This window comes from Hypanus sabinus, chromosome 10 (assembly GCF_030144855.1).
Source record: "Hypanus sabinus isolate sHypSab1 chromosome 10, sHypSab1.hap1, whole genome shotgun sequence".
NCBI classification, from domain to species: domain Eukaryota; kingdom Metazoa; phylum Chordata; class Chondrichthyes; order Myliobatiformes; family Dasyatidae; genus Hypanus; species Hypanus sabinus.
In genome coordinates this window covers 10,719,080-10,740,301 of record NC_082715.1, presented here as the reverse complement: position 1 = coordinate 10,740,301, position 21,222 = coordinate 10,719,080, and the positions used below count along the sequence as shown (strand labels likewise).

At 43.3% G+C, this 21,222-nt stretch overlaps 1 protein-coding gene across 2 annotated transcripts in view; it reads right to left on the bottom strand.

Moving 5' to 3' along the window:
* The window catches only part of slc35f6 (solute carrier family 35 member F6), a 56,218-nt gene that overhangs the window by 10,803 nt on the left and 24,193 nt on the right, over positions 1 to 21,222 (bottom strand). Inside the window, exons 2-4 of one of the 2 annotated variants that reach the window (XM_059981416.1) lie at positions 9,627 to 9,699; positions 4,161 to 4,332; positions 2,013 to 2,228 (exon numbers count right to left, since the gene is read on the bottom strand). In XM_059981416.1, the coding sequence (XP_059837399.1) occupies positions 2,013 to 2,228; positions 4,161 to 4,332; positions 9,627 to 9,699 (461 nt within the window). The remainder of the gene's footprint in view (positions 1 to 2,012; positions 2,229 to 4,160; positions 4,333 to 9,626; positions 9,700 to 21,222) is intronic. The other variant, XM_059981417.1, reaches the window with a different exon arrangement.

The window sequence follows — 21,222 nt, the reverse complement described above, 5'->3', positions numbered from 1 at the left end:
GTTAGATATGGCCCTTGTGGCTAAAGGGATCAGGGGGTACGGAGAGAAAGCAGGTACAGGGTTCTGAGTTGGATGATCAGCCATGATCATACTGAATGGCGGTGCAGGCTTGAAGGGCCGAATGGCTTATTCCTGCACCTATTTTCTATGTTTCTATGTTTCTTCCTCATCTCCATTCTAAAAGGACATCCTTCTATTCCGAGGCTGTGCCGTCTGGTCCTTGACTCCCCCACTGCAGGAAACATTCTCTCTACATCCACTTTACCAAGGCCTTTCAACGTACGTTTCAATGATACTGACCCTCATTCCTCTGAATTCCACTGAGTACAGGCCCAGAGCCTCAAATGCTCCTCATATGGCAAGCCTTTCAATTCCGGAATCATTTTTGTGAACCTCCATGGAAACCCATGCAATGCCAACACATCTTTTCTTTGATAAGGAGCTCAAACCTGCTCACAACATTCCACGTGAGGCCTCCTCAGTGCTTTATATAGTCTCAACACACATTCTGGTCCTCTCACAATGATTGCTAGCATTGCATTGGCCTTCCCCATCCTCTGCTCAACCTGCAAACTAACCTTTAGGGAATCTGTCTAAATCTTTCTGTAGCCTCTCTGCTTCCTCAAAACCACCTGTCCCTCCACCTATCTTCATATTGTCTGCAAACTTGGCCACAAAGCTATTGATTTTGTCATCCAAATCACTGAGATATAACGCAAAAAGTATTGGTCCCAACACAGACCCCAGTGGCCGATCAACCACTGCTTTGTCTATACATTGCAGCTAGATGGTAGGAGAAGGACAAAGTTGGTGGGATATTACTTTGTGACCTTATGCTTCTCGGCTGTCATGATTATACGTGCCTTGTGCAGTGTGTGACTGTGGATTCTGCGGTTTGATCCTCGGTCCCAGAGGAATGTGGTTTCGTTTGGCTGTTTTCGTGTGTGTGTTTGAAGGGCCACTGAACTTGAACTAAACAGATGCAAAAAATGAAAATGCAGAAACAAGCAAAGAGCTAAAATTCAAGGGGTTTATTTTCCTTGACAGCAAAGTTAACGAAGATTTAAGGCAACTGCTAAAAGTACACCCCTCCCCACCCACCCTCAGGAGGAACTCAGCAGGCTACAGGCAAGGGAGAAAAGGCAAGAGGCCAGAATGGGGAACAGAAGATGAGGGGAAGGGGAGGGATTATTTTATTTTTAAAAAGCCAGAAGGATGAACCAATGTTCGTGCCATCAAGTTGGCAGCTACCCAGATGGAATAAGGTGTTGCTCCTCCAATCTGACTGTGGCTCATCCTAGTGCACCAGCAGGCCACCGACTGACATGTTGGAATGAGAATAAGAACTGGAATAAAAATACTAACATTTAAAGTGTAGTCATACAACAAAGGACTGGGGGCAACTACTTGAAGAGGGTTACAGCAGGCAATGAGATTTTAACCTTCTGAAACAGCTAATTAATATGCAAGATCTCTTTTCTAGTCCTGTTGAAGGGTCTCAGCCCAAAACTTCAATTGTTATTCCCCTCCACAGATGCTGCCTGACTTAAGAGTTCCTACAGCATTGTCCTCTCCCATCTTCTTCAGCCCTTTACTTTTACCACCCATCAACTCCCAGTTTCCACTTCATCCCCTCTCCCTCACTCACCTACCGACTTCCTCCTCACCTGGGTTCACCCATCACCTGTCTCTTAACCCCACTTGCTTATTCTGGCTTTCTCCCCCTCCATCTCCACTCCTGATGAAGGGTCTCAGCCCCAAATGTCCACTGTTTATTTCTCTCCGTGGATGCTGCCTCACCTGCTGAGTTCCTCCAGTATTTTGTGAGTGTTGCTTGAGACACCTAGCCCTGCAGAACCTCTTGCATTTAACCATTTCAATCTTACTGGGTCAATAGCTAAGCAAAGGGGAATTCAACCAACTTAAAACTATTCATTACCAAGGAAGGAAGTTTTTGTTGACTAATAGATTTCTGCTTGTAGAGTTGAAAGAAATACAAAGCACGTTGTTACCTGTTATGACCTGAGACAAACGGCGCTCTTGGCCACCCTCTCCACTGAGGATGTCTGCCAAACCCACGACAACAAGTCCACAGATGGTGAACAGAATTCCTACCCACTGGCTGGGCTTTAACTTGCGGCCCAGGAAGGCAACAGACAGCAGCCCAGTAAAGATGATCACAGCTCCTCGAAGCATCTGGAAACTGGACGCACTGGTCAAGCTTAAAGCTGGAGAGAGGTGCACAAAAATACGTTGGCCTTAGTGATTGCACAAGCAAGAAAAAGCAATCATACAAGACAAACGAATTGAAAGCACTGTGGCAGCCAAAATGCAGAGTATTCACAAACACTTCAAGTTGACAGGTTGTAGAAGTCCAGAACGAGGGGTCACAGTTTAAGGACAAAGGGGAAGCCTTTTAGGACCGAGATGAGGAAAAACTTCTTCACACAGAGAGTGGTGAATCTGTGGAATTCTCTGCCACAGGAAACAGTTGAGGCCGGTTCATTGGCTATATTTAAGAGGAAGTTAGATATGGCCCTTGTGGCTAAAGTGATCGGGGGTATGGAGAGAAAGCAGGTACAGGGTTCTGAGTTGGATGATCAGCCATGATCATACTGAATGGTGGTGCAGGCTCGAAGGGCCGAATGGCCTACTCCTGCACCTATTTTCTATGTTTCTATGTACATATGAAAGGCCAAGATAGAGTGGATGTGGAGAGGAAACCACCTCTCGTGGGGATGTCTAGGACCAGAGGGCACAGCCTCTGAAGATTCAAACTGATCACATGCTGAAAGGCGCCCAACAGAGTGGATGTGGAGAGCATGCTTCCTATGATGTGGGGAGGAGGTAGCAGAAACAGAGTTTAAGACTAGAGGATACAGCGTTAGAGTACAAGCGGACCCTCTTAGAACAAAGCTGAGGAGAAATTTCCTTAGCCGGGGGTGGTGAATCTGTGGAATGTATTGCCACAGAACACTGTGAAGGTTAGGTGTGTTCAGGACAGTTTCCTGACACAATATGTAGATAAGCCTACAAGAGGAGAGGCTGTACTTGATCTGGTATTGGGAAGTGAACCTGGTCAGGTGTCAGATCTCTCAGTGGGAGAGCATTTTAGAGATTGTGATCACAATTCTGTCTCTTTTACCATAGCATTGGAGAGGAATAGGAAGACAAGTTAGAAAAGTGTTTAATTGAAGTAAAGGAAAATATAAAGCTATCAGGCAGGAACTTGGAAGCATCAATTAGGAACAGATGCTCTCAGGGTAATGTATGGCAGAAATGAGGCAAATGTTCTGGGGATATTTGCATAAGGTTCTGCATTGATATGTTCCAATGAGACAGGGAAAGGATGGTAGGGTACAGGAACCGTGGTGTACAAAGACTGTTGAAAATCTAGTCAAGAAGAAAAGCTTACGAAAGGTTTAAAAAAAAACAACTACTAGGTAATGGTAGAGATCTAGAAGATTATAAAGCTGGCAGGAAGGAGCTTAAGAATGAAATTAAGAGAGCCAGAAAGGGCGATGAGAAGGCCTTGGCGAGCAGGATTAACGACAATCCCAAGGTATTCTGCAAGTATGTGAAGAGCAGGAGGATGAGCCGTGTGAGAAGAGAACCAATCAGGAGCGAGAGTGGAAACATGAGCATGGAGATGGATGAGGTAGTAAAGGTACATAATGACTACTTTGCTTCAGTATTCACCAGGGAAAAAGACCTTGGCGATAGTGGGGATGATTTGCAGTGGACTAAAACACTTGAGCATATAGACTTTAAGAAAGAGGATGTATTGGAGCTTTTGAAAAGCATCAAGTTAGCTAAGTCGCCAGGACCGGATGAGATGTACCCCAGGCTACTGTGGGCTGAGAAGTGGCAGATGAAGTTCAATACTGATAAGTGTGAAGCACTTCATTTTGGCAGGTAAAATGTGAAGATGGAATATAATACTAATGTTAAGACTCTTGACAGTGTGATCAGAGGGGTCTTGAGGTCCGTGTCCACAGGACACTCAAGGCTGCTGTGCAGGTTGACAGTGCTGTTTAGAAAGTACATGGTGTGTTAGATTTCTATGTTCTATATCTCTTCAATCAAAGTGCTTGATACAGTTTCACTGCATCACTCAAAAGTTTGTTATTTTCCCGCTTCAAACACTTGGGTAAACTCACCAATATACATAATGCTAGTGGCCAGCATGTCGCACAGGGCAGGCGGCAGGAAAACAAAAGAGTTGAACTTCCTTGCAGAAGCCATTTGTGGTTCTGCCCTTAGCCGATCATGGCATGAAATTAAGTAGAAAACAGCGAAACAGGAGGCTTCCCCAAGGAACATTCCCAAAGCCTGCAACAAAAAAATCACCGAAGCATTAAGTTGTGTGTACACAAACTTCTTGAAGGTTGTGCCACTGTAGTGTAACATTATTATAGATGTAAACGTACATAGCAAATAAAGTTGATTTGAAGTTATGCCTTGCCCTTTCCAATTGAACTCCAGATTTACAAAATGGCACACAGAATTTCAGAAAGAAAGATGTGACTTCTGATAGTAATCCCCATGAGCCCTCTCCCCACCCTGTAGTTAAGATATTAGACCATAAAAGATAACACAAGTGAAGGTATAGTCATCAGGCAGTAATAATCTGTGATGTTAGCTTTCCTGGTATCGATTGGAATTTACCTTAATGCCAAGGATTAGATGGGGCGGAATTTGTTCTGCTGATACTTTTATGAAGCAATATGCTGATAACAATATGAGTATCAGAATCAAGTTTATTATCACTGGCAAGTGACGTGAAATTTGTTAACTTAGCAGCAGCAGTTCAATGCGAAACATAATCTAACAGAGAAAAAATAATAAAAATAAAATTAAAATAAACAAGTAAATCAATTATGTACTGTATAATGAATTGATTAAAAAATGTGCAAAAACAGAAATACTGTATATTTAAAAAAAAAAGTGAAGCAGTGTCCACAGATTCAATGTCTATTTAGAAATCGGATGGCAGAGGGGAAGAAGCTGTTCCTGAAGCACTGAGTGTGTACCTTCAGGCTTCTGCACCTCCTATCTGATGGTAACAGTGAGAAAAGGGCATGCCCTGGGTGCTGGAGGTCCTTAATAATGGATGCTGCCTTTCTGAGACACCGTTTACTGTAAGTGTCCTGGGTACTTTGTAGGCTAGTACCCAAGATGGAGCTGACTAAATTTACAACCTTCTGCAGCTTCTTTCGGTCCTGTGCAGTAACCCCTCCATACCAGACAGTGATGCAGCCTGTCATAATTCTCTCCACGGGACAACTACAGAAGTTTTAGTAGAACACAGCAGGCTAGGCAGTATCTATAGGGAGAAGCAATGTCGACGTTTAGGGCCAAGACCCTAAACATCGACATCACTTCTCCCTATAGATGCTGCCTAGCCTGCTGTGTTCTACCAGGATGTTGTGTGTGTTGTTGTTTGAATTTCCAGCATCTGCAGATTTCCTCATGTTTGTGCTATAGAAGTTTTAGAGTGTATTTGCTGACATGCCAAATTTCTTCAAATTCCTAATAAAGTATAGCCGCTGTCTTGCCTTCTTTAAAACTACGTCGATATGTTGGGATCAGGTTAGATCCTCAGAGATCTTGACACCCAGGAACTTGAGGCTGCTCACTCTCTCCACTTCTGATCCCTCTATGAGGATCGGTACGTGTTCCTTCGTCTTACCTTTCCTGAAATCCACAATCAGTTCTTTCATCTTACTGACGTTGAGTGCCAGCTTGTTGCTATGGCACCACTCCACTAGTTGGCATATCTCACTCCTGTACGCCATCCCATCACCACCTGAGATTCTACCAACAATGGTTGTATGGTCAGCAAATTTATAGATGGTATACGAGCTATGCCTAGCCACACAGTCATGTGTATATAGAGAGTAGAGCAATGTGCTAAACACACACCTGAGGTGCGCCAGTGTTGATCATCAATGAGGAGGAGATGTTATCACCAATCCACACAGACTGGTCTTCCGTTTAGGAAGTCGAGGATCCAATTACAGAGGGAGGTACAGTGGCCCAGGTTCTGCAGCTTCTCAATCAGGAACATGGGAATGATGGTATTAAATGCTGAGCTATAGTTGATGAACAGCATCCTGATGTAGGTGTTTGTGTTGTCAAGGTGGTCTAAAGCAGTGTGGAGAATCATTGAGATTTTGTCTGCCATTGACCTATTGCAGCGACAGGCAAATTACAATGGGTCCAGGTCCTTGCTGAGGCAGGAGTTCAGTCTAGTCATGACCAACCTCTCAAAGCATTTCATCACTGTAAATGTGAGAGCTACCAGGTGATATTCATTAAGACAGCTCACATTTTTCTTCTTAGGACTGGTATAACTGTTGCCTTTTTGAAGCAAGTGCGAATTTCCACCCGTAGCAGTGAGAGGTTGAAAATGTCCTTGAATACTCCCGCTAGTCGGTTGGCACAGGTTTTCAGAGCCTTACCACGTACTCCATCAGAACCTTGCGAGGGTTCACTCCCTTTAAAGACAGCCTGACATCGGCCTCTGAGACAGAGATCATCAGGTGCAGCAGGGATCTTCAGAGCTGTAGTTGTGTTCTCCCTTTCAAAGCAGGCATAGAAGGTGTTGAGTTCATCTGGTAGTGAAGCATCGCTGCCATTCATACTATTGAGTTTCGCTTTGTAGGAAATAATGTCTTGCAAACCCTGCCAGAGTTGTCGTACATCTGATGTCCCCTCCAACTTCGTTCAAAATTGTGTCTTCACCCTTGAAATAGCCCTCCGCAAATCACACCTGGTTTTCTGGTGCAGGTCTGGATCGCCAGACTTGAATGCCATAGATCTAGCCTTCAGCAAACGACGTACCTCCTGGTTCATCCACGGCTTTTGGTTTGGGAATGTACAGTAAATCTTTGCAGGCACACACTCATCCACACAGGTTTTAATGAAGTCGGTAACAACTGCAGCATTCTCATCCAGGTCGAAGATGAATCCCTGAATACAGTCCAGTCCTCTGATTCAAAGCAGTCCTGTGGGTGCTCCTGTGCTTCCCTTGTCCAAAACCTTCTTGCTCCTCACTCCTGGTGCTGCAGTCTTCAGTCTCTGCCTATACTCAGGGAGTAGAAGTACAGCCAGGTGATCAGACTTCCCGAAGTGAGGGCGTGGAATAGCACCGCAGGCATTCTTGATGGTGGTGTAACAATGGTCCAGTGTGTTGTTTCCCCTGATATTGCAAGTGGTCTGTTGACGGTAGTTGCTTAGTGATTTTTTTCAGATTGGGTATGACAAGCCTTTGATGACTGGGCCTATACTTGGAGGTTAGAACAGGGGTTCCCCAACCTTTTTTGTGCTATGGAGCCTTACAATGAACCGAGGGGTCCATGGACCTGGTTTAGAAGAACTTTGGGGGGGGGGGGGGATGGGAATTGCAGTGAAACCTATTAAACGTTGAAAAGCTGAGATAGAGTGGAATTGGATGTCTCCTATAGTATGGGAGTTGAGGATCAAAGGGTACAGCCTCAGAATAAAAGGACATCCTTTTAGTATAGGGAGAATTTATTCAGCCAGAGGGTAGTGAATCTGTGAATTCATTGCCACAGACAGCTGTGGAGGCCAAGTCATTGGGTATATTAAAAGTGGAGCAAGGACATCAAATGTTATGGGAAGAAGGCTGGAGGAAGGGGTTGAGAGGGACAATACGTTAGCCATGACGAAATGGCAGAGCAGACTCAGTGGGTCAAATTCTGCTCCTTTGTCTTATAACTGTAGAGAAATGTCAGCATGCGACTCCACTTAGGAACTGTTGATGTGTTTCAGAAGCCAGTGACCATAATTCTACTCTTTTCATGTTAGACATGAAAAAAAGTAAAGCTGGTCCTCAAATCAAGGTCCTAAGCTAGGGATTGGGAAATTTCAATAATATCGGACAGGAATTCTCTAAAATTGATCGGAAGATGCCATTTGCAGATAAAAGGACGTCTCGTAAGTGAAATGCTTTTTAAAAAGTAAGACATGATGGGCTCCGGGCCAGCACGTTCCTGCTAGAGTGAAGGGCTAAAATGACAAGATTGGGAAGCCTTGGTTATCAAGTAGATACAAGGAATTAGAGGCAACAAAGGGCCACAATTTCCATGCAGGTAAATGAGACTCCTAGGCACGATGGAAGAGAGTAGTCCACCTCAAGGATTAATGGGGTGATCCATGTGACGAGCCACAGGAAATGGACAAGGTTCCCTTTCTCGTGCGGTTCACTCTCCTTTCCGATTCCTCCCTCTCCAGCCTTTTATCTTTCCTACCTGCCTGACTTCACCTATCACCTTCTAGCTATCCTCCTTCCCAGTACTAATGAAGGGTCTTGGTCCAAAACGTCAACTGTTCATTTGTTTCAATGGACGCTGCCTGACTTGCTGAATTCCTCCAGCATTTTGTGTATGAAGGTTGTAACCTTTTTTCTGTACTTACACTTAAAAATGGATATTAGCAAGTTCAAGGGAGGGAACAGTGATATTCTGGAGCTTGTCAATATTAATACCTCTTTCATCAAGGTCTTGAATCAAAAGTAGATAAATCCCCAAGACCTGACCTAGAATGTTATGGAAGCAAGGAAGGAGATTGCTAGGATCTTGGAAGAGATATCTATATCTTAGTTTGCCACTGCTGAGGTATCAGAAGGCCATGAAGGATATTGCCTGGATTAAAGAAAGATTGGATAGGCTGTCCTATTACTCAGCCAGTGGAAAGGACCTTATGGTAGAGATGGGTTTCAAGCAAAAAGGAGACGGGTTAAAGGGGATCCATTAGCAAGCTCACACAGCTGTTAGCATCTGTAATAAGCTGCCAGAGTGAATCAGAATCACAGTCAGCTTGAAAAATCACAGGCATAGTTATGTCGTGAAATTGGTTGTAGTTGCAATGCAGAATAAAAACCCATGCATTACAATTGGAAGCATATATACAAATTGAAATTAAACAAGGAGTGCAAAATAGTGTATAAAGAAGTGAGGTAGTGTTCATGGGATCAATGTTGATTCAGAAATCTGACGGCAGAAGGGAAGAAGCTGTTTCTGAATCATTGAATGTGTGCCTTCAGGCTTCTGTACCTTCTTCCTTGATGGAAGCAATGAGAAGAGGGCTTGCCCTGGGTGACTGGGGTCCTTAACGACAGACACCATGTTTTTTTTTAAGGCATTGCCTTTTGAAGCTGTCCTGGATGTCGGGGAGACTAGTGCCCATGATGCAGCTTACTGAGTTTGCAACTTGCTGCAGCTTTGGTTATTGCAGAATGGTTAAAAACTTCAGAGATCTGGATGGGTAAGCAAGGCAGAGGGATATAGAAACAACACATTTAAGTGGAATCAGTACAGACAGGCACAGAGTTGACACTAGAAAAAAAAAGACCAAAATGCTTACTTCTGTACTACAGAAATTTAAGATTTAGACTCTCCTAATGAAGGGTCATGACCTGAAACTTCAGCTGTTTACTCTTCCCCATAGATGCTGCCAGACCACCCGTCCCTCTAGCATTTTTTGTGTCGCTTTAGTTTTGTCTTGCACTCAAATCATTTGACTTTAAGTTTGTATACTGTGATTGAATAGAATAACATTTTGCACAAGTTATGGTAGCTGTTAGCAATGCATACACTCACCTGAAGGAAAGGATGATTGAACTTGTGTTTTGCTGATCCATGACAACCCTCAGCACTGAAGTCATCAGCCCACCTGACAGTTAAAAAGATTAAAAAAAAGTTCATATTTCTACAGTCTGTCACTTGATATTTCCTTCTTCCAACATGTCCCGTCATCAAGATCCATCGCCAACACCATCCAGATCTATCAGAGTGATCCATCAAGGATCCCCACCACCCAGGACACACTCTCTTCTCACTGCTGCTATCAGGAAGGAGGTACAGGAGCCTCAGGACCCACACCACCAGGTTCAGAAATAGTTATTACCCCTCAACCATCAGGTTCACGAACCAGAAGGGTAAACTCCGTTCACCCCAACACTGAACTGTTTCCATAACATATTTAAGCAATAAACATTGAGAACCATATTGAATAACTTCACTCAACTCTGAACTGATTCCATAACCTACAGACTCACTGTCAAGGACTTCATAACTTATGCTCGCAGTATTGTTACTTTTTATGTATTTGGAGTTTGTCTTTTTTTTTGCACATTGGTTGTTTGCCCAATTGTGTGTGTAGTTTTTCCATTTATTCTATTGTTTTTTTTGTATTTCCTGTGATGCCCGCAAGAAAATGAATCTCAGTGTAGCATATAGTGACGTACACATACTTTGAACTTTCCTCCAAAAGATTTTTAACACTTTAAAAATCTAAGTATGGTAAATGCACAAGGAGACTGGGCCAGTATGATATTAGATAGGATGCAGGTTCGGCTGTGGTTGGGAGTCTGTCACGGATGTGGCTGTCAGCAGCAACAACCCCTGAACAGAGGGGCTCACAGGACCACGAGGGCATTAGATCAACGAGACTGGTGTAAGTCTGAAGTCACAAGACTGGGCAAAGACAGCATAATTCCTCCCTCGAGAGGACTGATAAATCTGACCAACCAGTAGTTTCCAACCATTACCAGTGACCGATTGTTAAATACAATTAATTTTATAGTTGCTGCGGTGAGATTTGAACTATGGACTTCCGCATTAGTCCAGTCTCCAGATCACCCATCTGGCAATTTAACTACTGCAGTCACCACAGCCAAGAAAGTAAACTTATTATCGAAGTACATATATATCACTACATAAAAGCCAGAGATCCTTTTTCTTGCAGGCAATCACAATAAATACCAGGAACACAATAGAATCAGTGAAAGACTGCACTCAACAAGACAAACAAGCAGCCAAAGACTAACTGTGCAAATACAAAAAGAGGAAAAAAGAATTAGTAAATAGTTAACGGAAACTTGAGATGAAGAGTCATTGAGTGATTCAAAAGGTTGTGGGAACAATTCAGTGAGTGAAGTCGAGTGAAACTACCTGTATAACAAGAGCTTTTGTGTGTGTTGCTCAAGATTTCCAGCATCTGCAGAAACTCGTGTTTCTAACAGGAGCTCGATCTGCTGGTGAACAATAGCATTCACTGTCACATTCATTCCGATTTAAAGTTAATGGATTAGACTGGGAAGCATGTAGAATTCCTTTGACTGTTACGTACACCGTAACTGGGGGTCTTACCAGCAAAGATAGAAGTCTCCATTGGAGTCTGGTACTATTTTCAAAACAGTGTTTATTAGTAAAATATACAAATCAATATCAACAATGCAAATATACAGAAAATACACATTAGCAATACTAAACCTGAAAGTGTGGGTATAATAATAATCAATAATAAACAAGCTCTATCGTTGTCTAGGGGATGATGAATTGTCATATGTGAGTATAAAGTTCAGTTCAGTTCATACAGGCTGAGGTAGTTGTTGGTCGATGTGTTGTAATTGTTGGAGAGAGAGAGAGAGAGAGTGAACAAACAGTGACAGCTATAGTCTTATAAACCTTCCTTTATGTTTTTGATCCGTCGATGTGTTGTGGCCATTCAGGTATGACCCCTCTGTCCTTTAGCTAGACCGTTCTTCTATGGTGGACTCATCACCCAGGCAAGGGTGGACACACACACAAGCCCCCACCAGCCTCGCTATAAACACTGTGAGTTAAAATTGACCGATCCTTCGCTCGGTCTCCGATGCCCCACACCTTCTCGTGGGTTCCAACACTTAAGCAGTGCTCACTAGTGTGTCTCTTGGTGCGTCTGAGGGGTGCCTCCCCAGACCTCACTTTTATCCCTACTCACGGGGTCTCAGGCTTAGTCCATCAAACCAGCCCACTCTGGCTGTCCACTGAGGAATTTTAATGAACAGAATGGTACCAAGTAAACAACCCTCTCCGGAGCCATAAGTCTTTCAGGAGTCATAATATGGTCTCTCTCCTCCGGTGTTATCTCCCCCTTGTCTGAAGCAAATGTTCCAGTCCCAGTATGTTTTGTTCCATCTCTTTCTCTCTCATTAACAGCCTGGCAACAGTAATGGTTTGTAATTCTCCCAGGGGAGGGGGACATGGGCAACCTTGCACCCTTCTGCCCATCAGAGCTGTTCATCCTTCGTAACGTGACAAATACATCGATTCAGATTGGATACAGATTGATTTTTTCACAGCGAAACAGAGTGAAATGCATCATTTGCAATAACAACCAACACACACAAGGATGTACTGGGTGCAGTCTGCAAGTGTCACCACACATTCCAGCGATTGCAAGACGCAACCTCATTTGTCCACTGAAGATCAGGAAATATCAGAGAAACCACAGCAACATTACCAAAATTAATGTAGATAGATTGGATGTGGGAATGTGGTGGGGGGGGGGGAGAGAGAAAGGGAAGGAGAGAATAAGGATGGTGGGGGAGGTCATTTGGGCATAGATATAGGAGTAGAATTAGGCCATTCAGCCCATCAAGCCCACTCTGCCATTCCATCATGGCTTACTTATTATTTCTCCCAACTCCAGTCTCTTGCCTCCAACTCCACAACCACTGAACCTCCTACCAATCAATGACCCATTAACCTCCGCTTTAAATGTATACCAAAATAACTAAGCCTTCACAGCCATTTAAGGCAATGAATTCCACAGATTCACCAGCCTCCAGCTAAAGAAATTCCATCTAATCTCTGTCCAAATGTTTGTCCCTCTATTCTGAGGCAGTGCCCTCTGGTCTTAAGACTCAACCACTACAGAAAACATCTTCTCCCCATCCATTCTGTCTAGACCTTCCAATATTCAGTAGGTTTCAATGAGATCCTCCCCTCATTCTTCTAAATTCTGGTGAGTACAGGCCCGGGATAATTCTCATGAACCCTCTCCAATGTCTGCACATAATCCTCAGATAAGGGCCGAACACTGCTCAGTATTCCTAGTGAGACCGGGCCTATGCCTCAATGTCTCAGCATTACATCTTGCTTTTATATTCTAGTCCTCTGAAGATGAATGCTAACGTGGCATTTGTCTTCCTTACCACTGACTCATCCATTTGCAGCCCTTGCAAAAGAAGAGCCCAGTAATTTTGTGACTCTTACACAAGTTTCAAGTTCTGTTTTCATTTTTATGGATAGTTGCAATAGCAAGAAGATTTACCATAACCTGGTGAAGTTCATCTGCCACTGACAGCAACAGCATACACCTTTGAAAATATCTTTAGTTCTAGACTTTGGCCTGAAGAAACATTTTCTGTCCATTACTCTGAGAAGACCATTAAGAAGCTATTCCACCCTATCAACACTATGAAGTATGTGTACTATTTGTAGAAGCTATTTCATTCTAAACTCTAGCAAATAATAAAGGCTTAGTCGACCCAATCTCAGCTCAGGACAGAGGCACCTTCCTAGCAACCCATCTGATGGTTAACCTCTGCTTTCCTCTAAGGTTTACGGTTCGTACATGTCACCATATACAACCCTGAGATTCATTCTCTTGCAGGCACACTCAATAAATCTATAATCAAATAATAACCATAATAGAATCAAAGAAAAACCGCAACGGTGATGATGAATCAGCATTCAGGAGGGAGACTGAAAAATTGGCCGAGTGGTGTCATAACAGCAACCTCTCACTCAGCATCAGCAAGACCAAGGAACTGATGGTAGCCAGTCCTCATAGGAGATTCAGAGACGTAGAGAGTTAGCAACTTCAAATTCCTGAGTGTTACCATTTCAGAGGGCCTATCCTGAAATCAGCACTCAAGTGCAATTGTGAAGAAAGCACAGCAGGGCTTCTCCTTCCTCAGGAGACTTGGCATGACATCTAAAACTCTGACGAACTTCTATAGATGTGTAGTGAAGTGTATATTGACTGGCTGTACCACAGTCTGGTATGGAAACACCAATGTCTTTGAATGGAAGACTCTACAAAAGGTAGTGGATTTGGCCCAGTACATTAAGGGTAAAGCCCTCCCAACCATTGAGCACATCTACATGAAAAGCTGTCACAGGAAAGCAGCAACCATCATCAGAGATCCCTACCACCCAGGTCACACTCTTTTCACCATTGCCATCAGGTAGAAGGTACAAGAGCCTCAAGCCACCAAGTTCAAGAACAACTTCTACCCCTTAGCCATTAGGCTCTTAAATAGAAGGGAATAATTGCACTCACTTGCTGCATCATTGAAATGTCCCTACAACCAACAATCTCACTTTAAGGATTCTTTATCTCATGCTCTTGTGATTTATTGCTATTTTACAAGCCCCATTTCCAGAAAAGTTGGGATATTTTCCAAAATGCAATAAAAACAAAAATCTGTGATATGTTAATTCACGTGAACCTTTATTTAACTGACAAAAGTACAAAGAAAAGATTTTCAATGCTTTTACTGACTAACTTAATTGTATTTTGTAAATATACACAAGTTTAGAATTTGATGGCTGCAACACACTCAGCAAAAGTTGGGACAGAGTTAAAATAAGATTGAAAAGTGCACAGAATATTCAAGTAACACTGGTTTGGAAGACTCCACATTAAGCAGGCTAATTGGTAGCAGGGGAGGTATCATGACTGGGTATAAAAGTAGCATGCATCAAAGGCTCAGTCTTTGCAAGCAAGGATGGGTTGTGGCTCACCCCTTTGTGCCAAAATTCGTGAGAGAATTGTTAGACAGTTCAAAAGGAACATTTCCCAACGCAAGATTGCAGAGAATTTAGGTCTTTCAACATCTATAGTACATAATGTTGTGAAAAGATTCAGAGAATTCAGAGACATCTCAGTGCATAAAGGGAAGGTTGGAAACCACTGTTGAATGCTCGTGATCTTCGAGCCCTCAGGCGGCACTGCCTAAGAAACCGTCATGCTACTGTGACAATTATAGCCACCTGGGCTCGGGAGTACTTCGGAAAACCATTGTCACTTAACACAGTCCGTCACTGCATCCAGAAATGCAACTTGAAACTGTCTTACGCAAGGAGGAAGCCATACAGCAACTCTATGCAGAAACGCCGGCGAGTTCTCTGGGCCCGAGCTCATCTCAGATGGACCGAAAGACTGTGGATCCGTGTGCTGTGGTCAGATGAGTCCACATTTCAGCTAGTTTTCAGAAAAAACGAGTGTCGAGTTCTCCGTGCCAAAGATGAAAACGACCATCCAGATTATTATCAGTGAAAGGTGCAAAAGCCAGCATCTGTGATGGTATGGGGGTGCATCAGTGCCCACGGCATGGGTGAGTTGCATGTATGTGAAGGTACCATTGACTCTGAGGCATATATTACAATTTTAGAGAGACATATGCTGCCATCAAGGCGACGTCTCTTCCTGGGACGTCCATGCTTATTTCAGCAGGACAATGCCAGACCACATTCTGGACGGGCTACAACAACGTGGCTTTGTAGACACAGAGTGCGTGTGCTTGACTGGCCTGCTGCCAGTCCAGATCTATCTCCTATTGAAAATGTATGGTGCATCATGAAGAGGAGAATCAGACAACGGAGACCACGGACTGTTGAGCAGCTGAAGTCTTTTATCAAGCAAGAATGGACAAAATTTCCAATTGTGAATCTACCACAATTAGTATCCTTAGTTCTAAAACGATTAAAAAGTGTTATTTAAAGGAAAGGTGATGTAACACAATGGTAAACATGCCTCTGTCCCAACTTTTGTTGAGTGTGTTGCAGCCATCAAATTCTAAGTTTGAGTACATTTACAAAATACAATTAAGTTGGTCAGTAAAAGTATTGAAAATCTTTTCTTTGTACTTTTGTCAGTTAAATAAAGGTTCACTTGAATTAACATATCACTGATTTTTGTTTTTATTGCATTTTGGAAAATATCCCAACTTTTCTGGAAATGGGGGTTTGTATTTATATTTGCATAGTTTGTTGTCTTCTGCACTCTGGTTGATCTTTCATTGATCCTGTTATAGTCACTATTCTATAGATTTGCTGAGTATGCCCGTGGGAAAACTAATCCCATGGTTGTATATGGTGACATATACATACTGGTATTGTAAACTGTCCTGCAATTAAGCTAGGGTTAAACTGGAGGTGCTAGACAAAATGGCTCAAAGGGCCCGGGGGCCTACTCCCCATTGTATTTCTTTCAAAAAAAAGTGAAGAAAACGAACAATTCACAGGGGAGCTTTTAAGAATCTCTTATGTAGGCACATGGATGAAAGAAAAATAGAGGGTTAAGGGGAAGGGGAGGGTTTGATTGACCTTAGAGTAGGTTAAAAGGTTGCCACAACATTGTGGGCCAAAAAGCCTGTACTGTGCTCTGTTATGGGTGATGAACAGACCTGATGGACAATGGGGTACAGAGTTAACCATCCCCCCTTGAGAAACACGAACTATTTATTACTGTTACTATGCTGACCATGAGAAAGAGAAACGGAAAAACAAGCAAGAACATCAGCGACAGATTAAGAGAGAGGGGGAAATTGCTGATTAACCGTATTGTGACTCCATTTTGAATTATTTACTGTTTTGCTGCAAGGACAATAGTTTGCTCATAAACATTCCTCAGTGGACTGAAGGAGTGGCCTTATTTGATGGACACAGTCATTCAGGAGTGATGGATAGCTGAGTCCCCGTGAGTAGGGATAAAAGGCAGGTCTGGAGAGACAGTCTCCAGACATGCCAGTGGACACTGATTGAGTGTTGGAACCCACAAGAAAGGTGGGGGCTTCGGAGACCGAACCAGGCGATCGGTCAGTAAAGCTCACAGTGTTACAGCAGGGCCGGTGCGTCCACTCATGCCAGAGTGACGAGTCCACCACAGAAGAACGGTCTAGCAGAAGGACGGAGAGGTCATAACTGAATGGCCACACCGATACGACTGATTAAGAAAGCAAAGGAAGGTTTGCCTGACTGAAGCTGTTATATCTTGCTTACTCGCTCTCTCTCTCTCCAACGATTACAATACAACAACCTAACTACATCAGCACTCATGAACTGAACTGAACTTTATACTTTTCTATGACAATTTATTTACTCCTAGACATCAATAGAGCTTGTTTATTATTGATTATTATTATTCCTACACTTTTAGGTTTTTTACTGCTGTTATGATCCCAGCCCCCTTCTTTGTGAGAATCGCAAGAGCACCCGTTGAGGGGTGGGGGGGGGGGGGTCAGTAGACCCAGGAAGTGAGAGAGAGAGAGAGAGAGAAACGTGCCAAATTGCACGTCCCACCCGGGATACAGAATAAGACGACAGCGACTATTGTCTCATGGAGACCATGTGAAAAGCCCTCGGGCAAGGTGGGCTGGTTGAGAGAGAGATTGCATCATCCCAACCTGATTGACACCTGCGACCCCGTGATGAAGTATAAAGGACAGTCTCAGGGGGACAGCCCCTCAGACGCACCCAGAAGACACGAGAGTGTCCCACAGTAGCGGGATGCCATTCTGAAGGAAGCCACATGCGTTAGATTCCGGGATTGGAATTTGTGGCTGGAATCACAGAAAAACGCTTTTAACTAACATCAGGGCGAGGAAACCAACGCTCCCCCGATTTCACGGAAGATTCATCAAGACTCGGCAAGTTCTTTCTCTTCTCCCCCAATCTCTCTTTCTCAGTCGCCCCACGTGAAACCCAGCGATTTTCAAATGGCTGAGGCCTGCAGACTTTCTGAGTGACTTTTATATTTCCAACGGACAATCTATTAACCCCTAGACAACAGCAGAGCTCACTTCTTAATGATGATTATTACTATACCCGCGCTTTAGATTGAGTGTTGACGATGTGCACTATCTGAATGTATGTATTAACCCTACTTTTGTGTCCCTTTATAAATAAAACGTTTGAAAATAGTGACATCAGACTTCAACGGACCTCTCTATCTTTGCTGGTAAGTTCTCCAGTTACGAGATTCGTAACACTGCTAACTTGTTTCATATGTATATTTGCATTATTGATATAGTTTTTGCTTATTTTTATTAATAAACCCCTTTAGTTTGGTACCACCAGACTCCAACAAATTCTTCTTTCTCTGCTGGTTAGACACCCAGTTACGGGGTACGTAACAGCTCCAACATTCTATGCCTTTAACTTGATCCTTAATCTGCTCATTCATGTTCACGCTTCAAGCACTCTATTATATAATTTATTTTAGATTTCAACATTTCACTTCCTACTCAACATCAGGCCAGTCAACTGTTCCCCTTCTTTCTTCCTCTTGTGTTCAATAGAGTGTAGTCATCTGTCTATAGCAGTAACAAACACAAAGTGAACTGCAAGGCAACACTATAACTTTTCTTCTGTTCATCAAGCAACTTTGAAGATAATCGGAATTGGGATAAGGAAACCATGGAAGGAAAAGGGCTTTCTTTGGCAAAATATCATCATCATTATGTACTGTGGTGTATGACTTGGGTGATCATGGTCTTTCCATGACCATGATTGTTCTTGGTCAATTTTTCTACCATTGCCTTTTCTGGGCAGTGCCTTTACAAGATGGATGACGCCAGACATTATCAATACTCTTCAGCGATGGCCTGCCTGGCGTCAGTAGCTGCATAACCAGGATTTGTGATGTGCACCGGCTGCTCGTACAACCATCCACCACCTGCTTCTGTGGTATCATGTGACCTTGATCAGTGGTGGTGGGGGCTAAGCAGGTGCTACACCTTGCCCAAGGGTGACTTTCAGGCTAACGGAGGGAAGGAGCACCTTACACCTCCCTTGGTAGAGACGTCTTGTTTCTAAAAGCTTTAAAAAGATGGCATACAAGTTACCAAAATAGCATGAACTGCTCTATATCCATTGTGCGGAATGATTATAGTGAGGTACTATTTTGAAAAGGCAACAAAACTGAGGAAAGGATTTGATCAAAAATAATCAGGCACAAGCACTACAGTTTTGAACGAAGTGTGTGGGAGAGGATCACAGAAGCAAGTGAACTGGCACAGCAAGAGCAACCATTGGACAGCACCCAACCCACAGGGGGCAAACACAGTAACACAACGCACCAGCACCAATCCCACCTAAAAGATTCCCACATTCCCAAAGCAACCAGCTTTTGTGCGTGTTGCTCAAGATTTCCAGCATCTGCAGAATCGAGTTTATAACAGGAGCTCGCTCTGCTGGTGAATGATAGTATTCGCTATCATGTTCATCCCCGTTTAAAGTTAATTTAATGGATTGGACTGGGAAGCATGTAGAACCCTTTGATAAATGCATCGATTTTGATCAGATACAGATTTATTTTTCACATGTACGTTGAGACATACAGTGAATATGTTGCTTGGGTTAACAATATTCAGAATCAAGCTTAATATCACTGGCCTTATGTGGTGAAATTTTTTTTATTAAGAACACAAAATGCTGGTAGAACTCAGCAGGCCAGACAGCATCTATGGGAGGAGGTAGAGACGACGTTTCGGGCCGAAACCCTTCATCAAGTGAAATTTTTTGTTTTGTGGCAGCAGTATATTGCAATACACAATAAAAACTGAAAACTACAGTAAGTATAAAATGTTAACTAAGTAGTGCAAAAAGAGAAATGAAAAGCAGTGAGACAGTTTTCATGGGTTCAATGTCCATTCAGAAATTGGATGGCAGAGGAGAAGAAGCTGTTCCCGAATCATTGAGTGCATGTCTTCAGGCTCCTGTACCTCCTCCTTGATGGTAGCAGTAAGCAGAGGGCATGTCATGGGTGATGGGAGTTCTTTGTGATGGATGCTGCCTTTCTGAGGCATCACTTCTTGAAGAAGTCCTGGATGCTGGGGAGGCTACTGCCCATGATGGAGCTGTCTGATGGAGTGATTGTAAGACCCAACCTCAGCTCAGCTTTGCCTGTTGAAGACCAGAGCCTTGAAACTCCACAGCAAAATTATTAGCATTAATGCATTACAATTGATGGAATGGATGAGAGGAAGTCATGGGAGATGGGTGGGTATTTGAAGGGGGCAATAACAGACCCAAGGTCATTTGGGCATAGACCCAGAAGCACGATAGAAAGAGAGGAACAGAATTCGGCCATTGAGTCTGCTCCAGCATTCAATCATGGCTGATTTATTTTCCCTCGCAACCATATTCTCCTGCAATCTTTCACACCCTTACTAATCAAGAACTCTGCTTCAAATATACCCAATGACATGGTCTCCACAGCTGTCTATTGCAATGAATTCCACAGATTCACCTTTGAATAAAGAAATTCCTCTTCATTTCTGTTCCAAATGGACATCCGCGATTTCTGAGGCTGTGCTCTCTCGTGACTCCCACTCCAAAGGAAAAATCCTCCCCACATCCACTATCCAAGTTAGAGGCTCCCATCCTTATTTTATGCCATGGACCTTATCATTAACCGAGGGGTCCATGGAGCCACGTTGGGAATCCTTGATCTATGCCTTTCAACATTCAGCATTCAATGGAATACAGAAATACTGGCTGGTGCCCATGGAGAACCCCAAAGCTGCACTTGGCTGTTTAGAAAAAAAGAGATAATATTAAAATAAGAATGCCAAATAGTAATTAGTGTTTGTCAGTGCTTCAGTCCTCTTCTTTGACCTATCAGCAATTATACAGGTCTTGCAGTTGAAATAAAGGTGGTTATACCAAACCAGGAAACCCTGATGAAGAAATAAACATCAAGAAATAAACACACCACACATCTAAGAAACGAGGTCATCATAGGTTCAGGGAGGAAGTCACCTCAAGATGGTTCTGCCATTCAATATGGCTGAAATACCATGCTCACCTTCAAAAAATTTTCCTACCCCATCCTCAATTCCTTGAATTGCCACATGTCCATTTTGAATTCAATCAAGGATTGACCCTCCACAGTCCTCAGGGGAGAGAAGGATGACAGTTATGAAGATTTACCTTAACCAGGTGAAGTTTCTCTGTATTTGACACATATAGCCTAACCGTTTGACAACTTCAGTTCTAGACTTTGAAGAAACATTTTCCCTCCATCTGCTCCTAGTGGCAGGGTGGAGATATGTCTCTACCAAAGGAGGTGTAAAGCACTCCTTCCCTCCACCAGCCTGCAGGTCACCCTTGGGCAAGGAGTAGCATCTGCTTAGCCCTCCCAGGCAGTGTCACGTGAAGGCATTTCAACAGGTGGTGGATGGTCGTATGAGCAGCAGGTCCTGGTTTTGCAACCACTGATGCCAAGCAATCTCTGAAAAGCATTGGCAATGGCGGAGGTCGCCCACCCTGTAAAGGCACCGCCCAGAAGGCAAAGGCAAACTACTTCTGTAGAAAGATTTGCCAAGAACAGTCATTGTTAAAGACAGTGATCACCTGT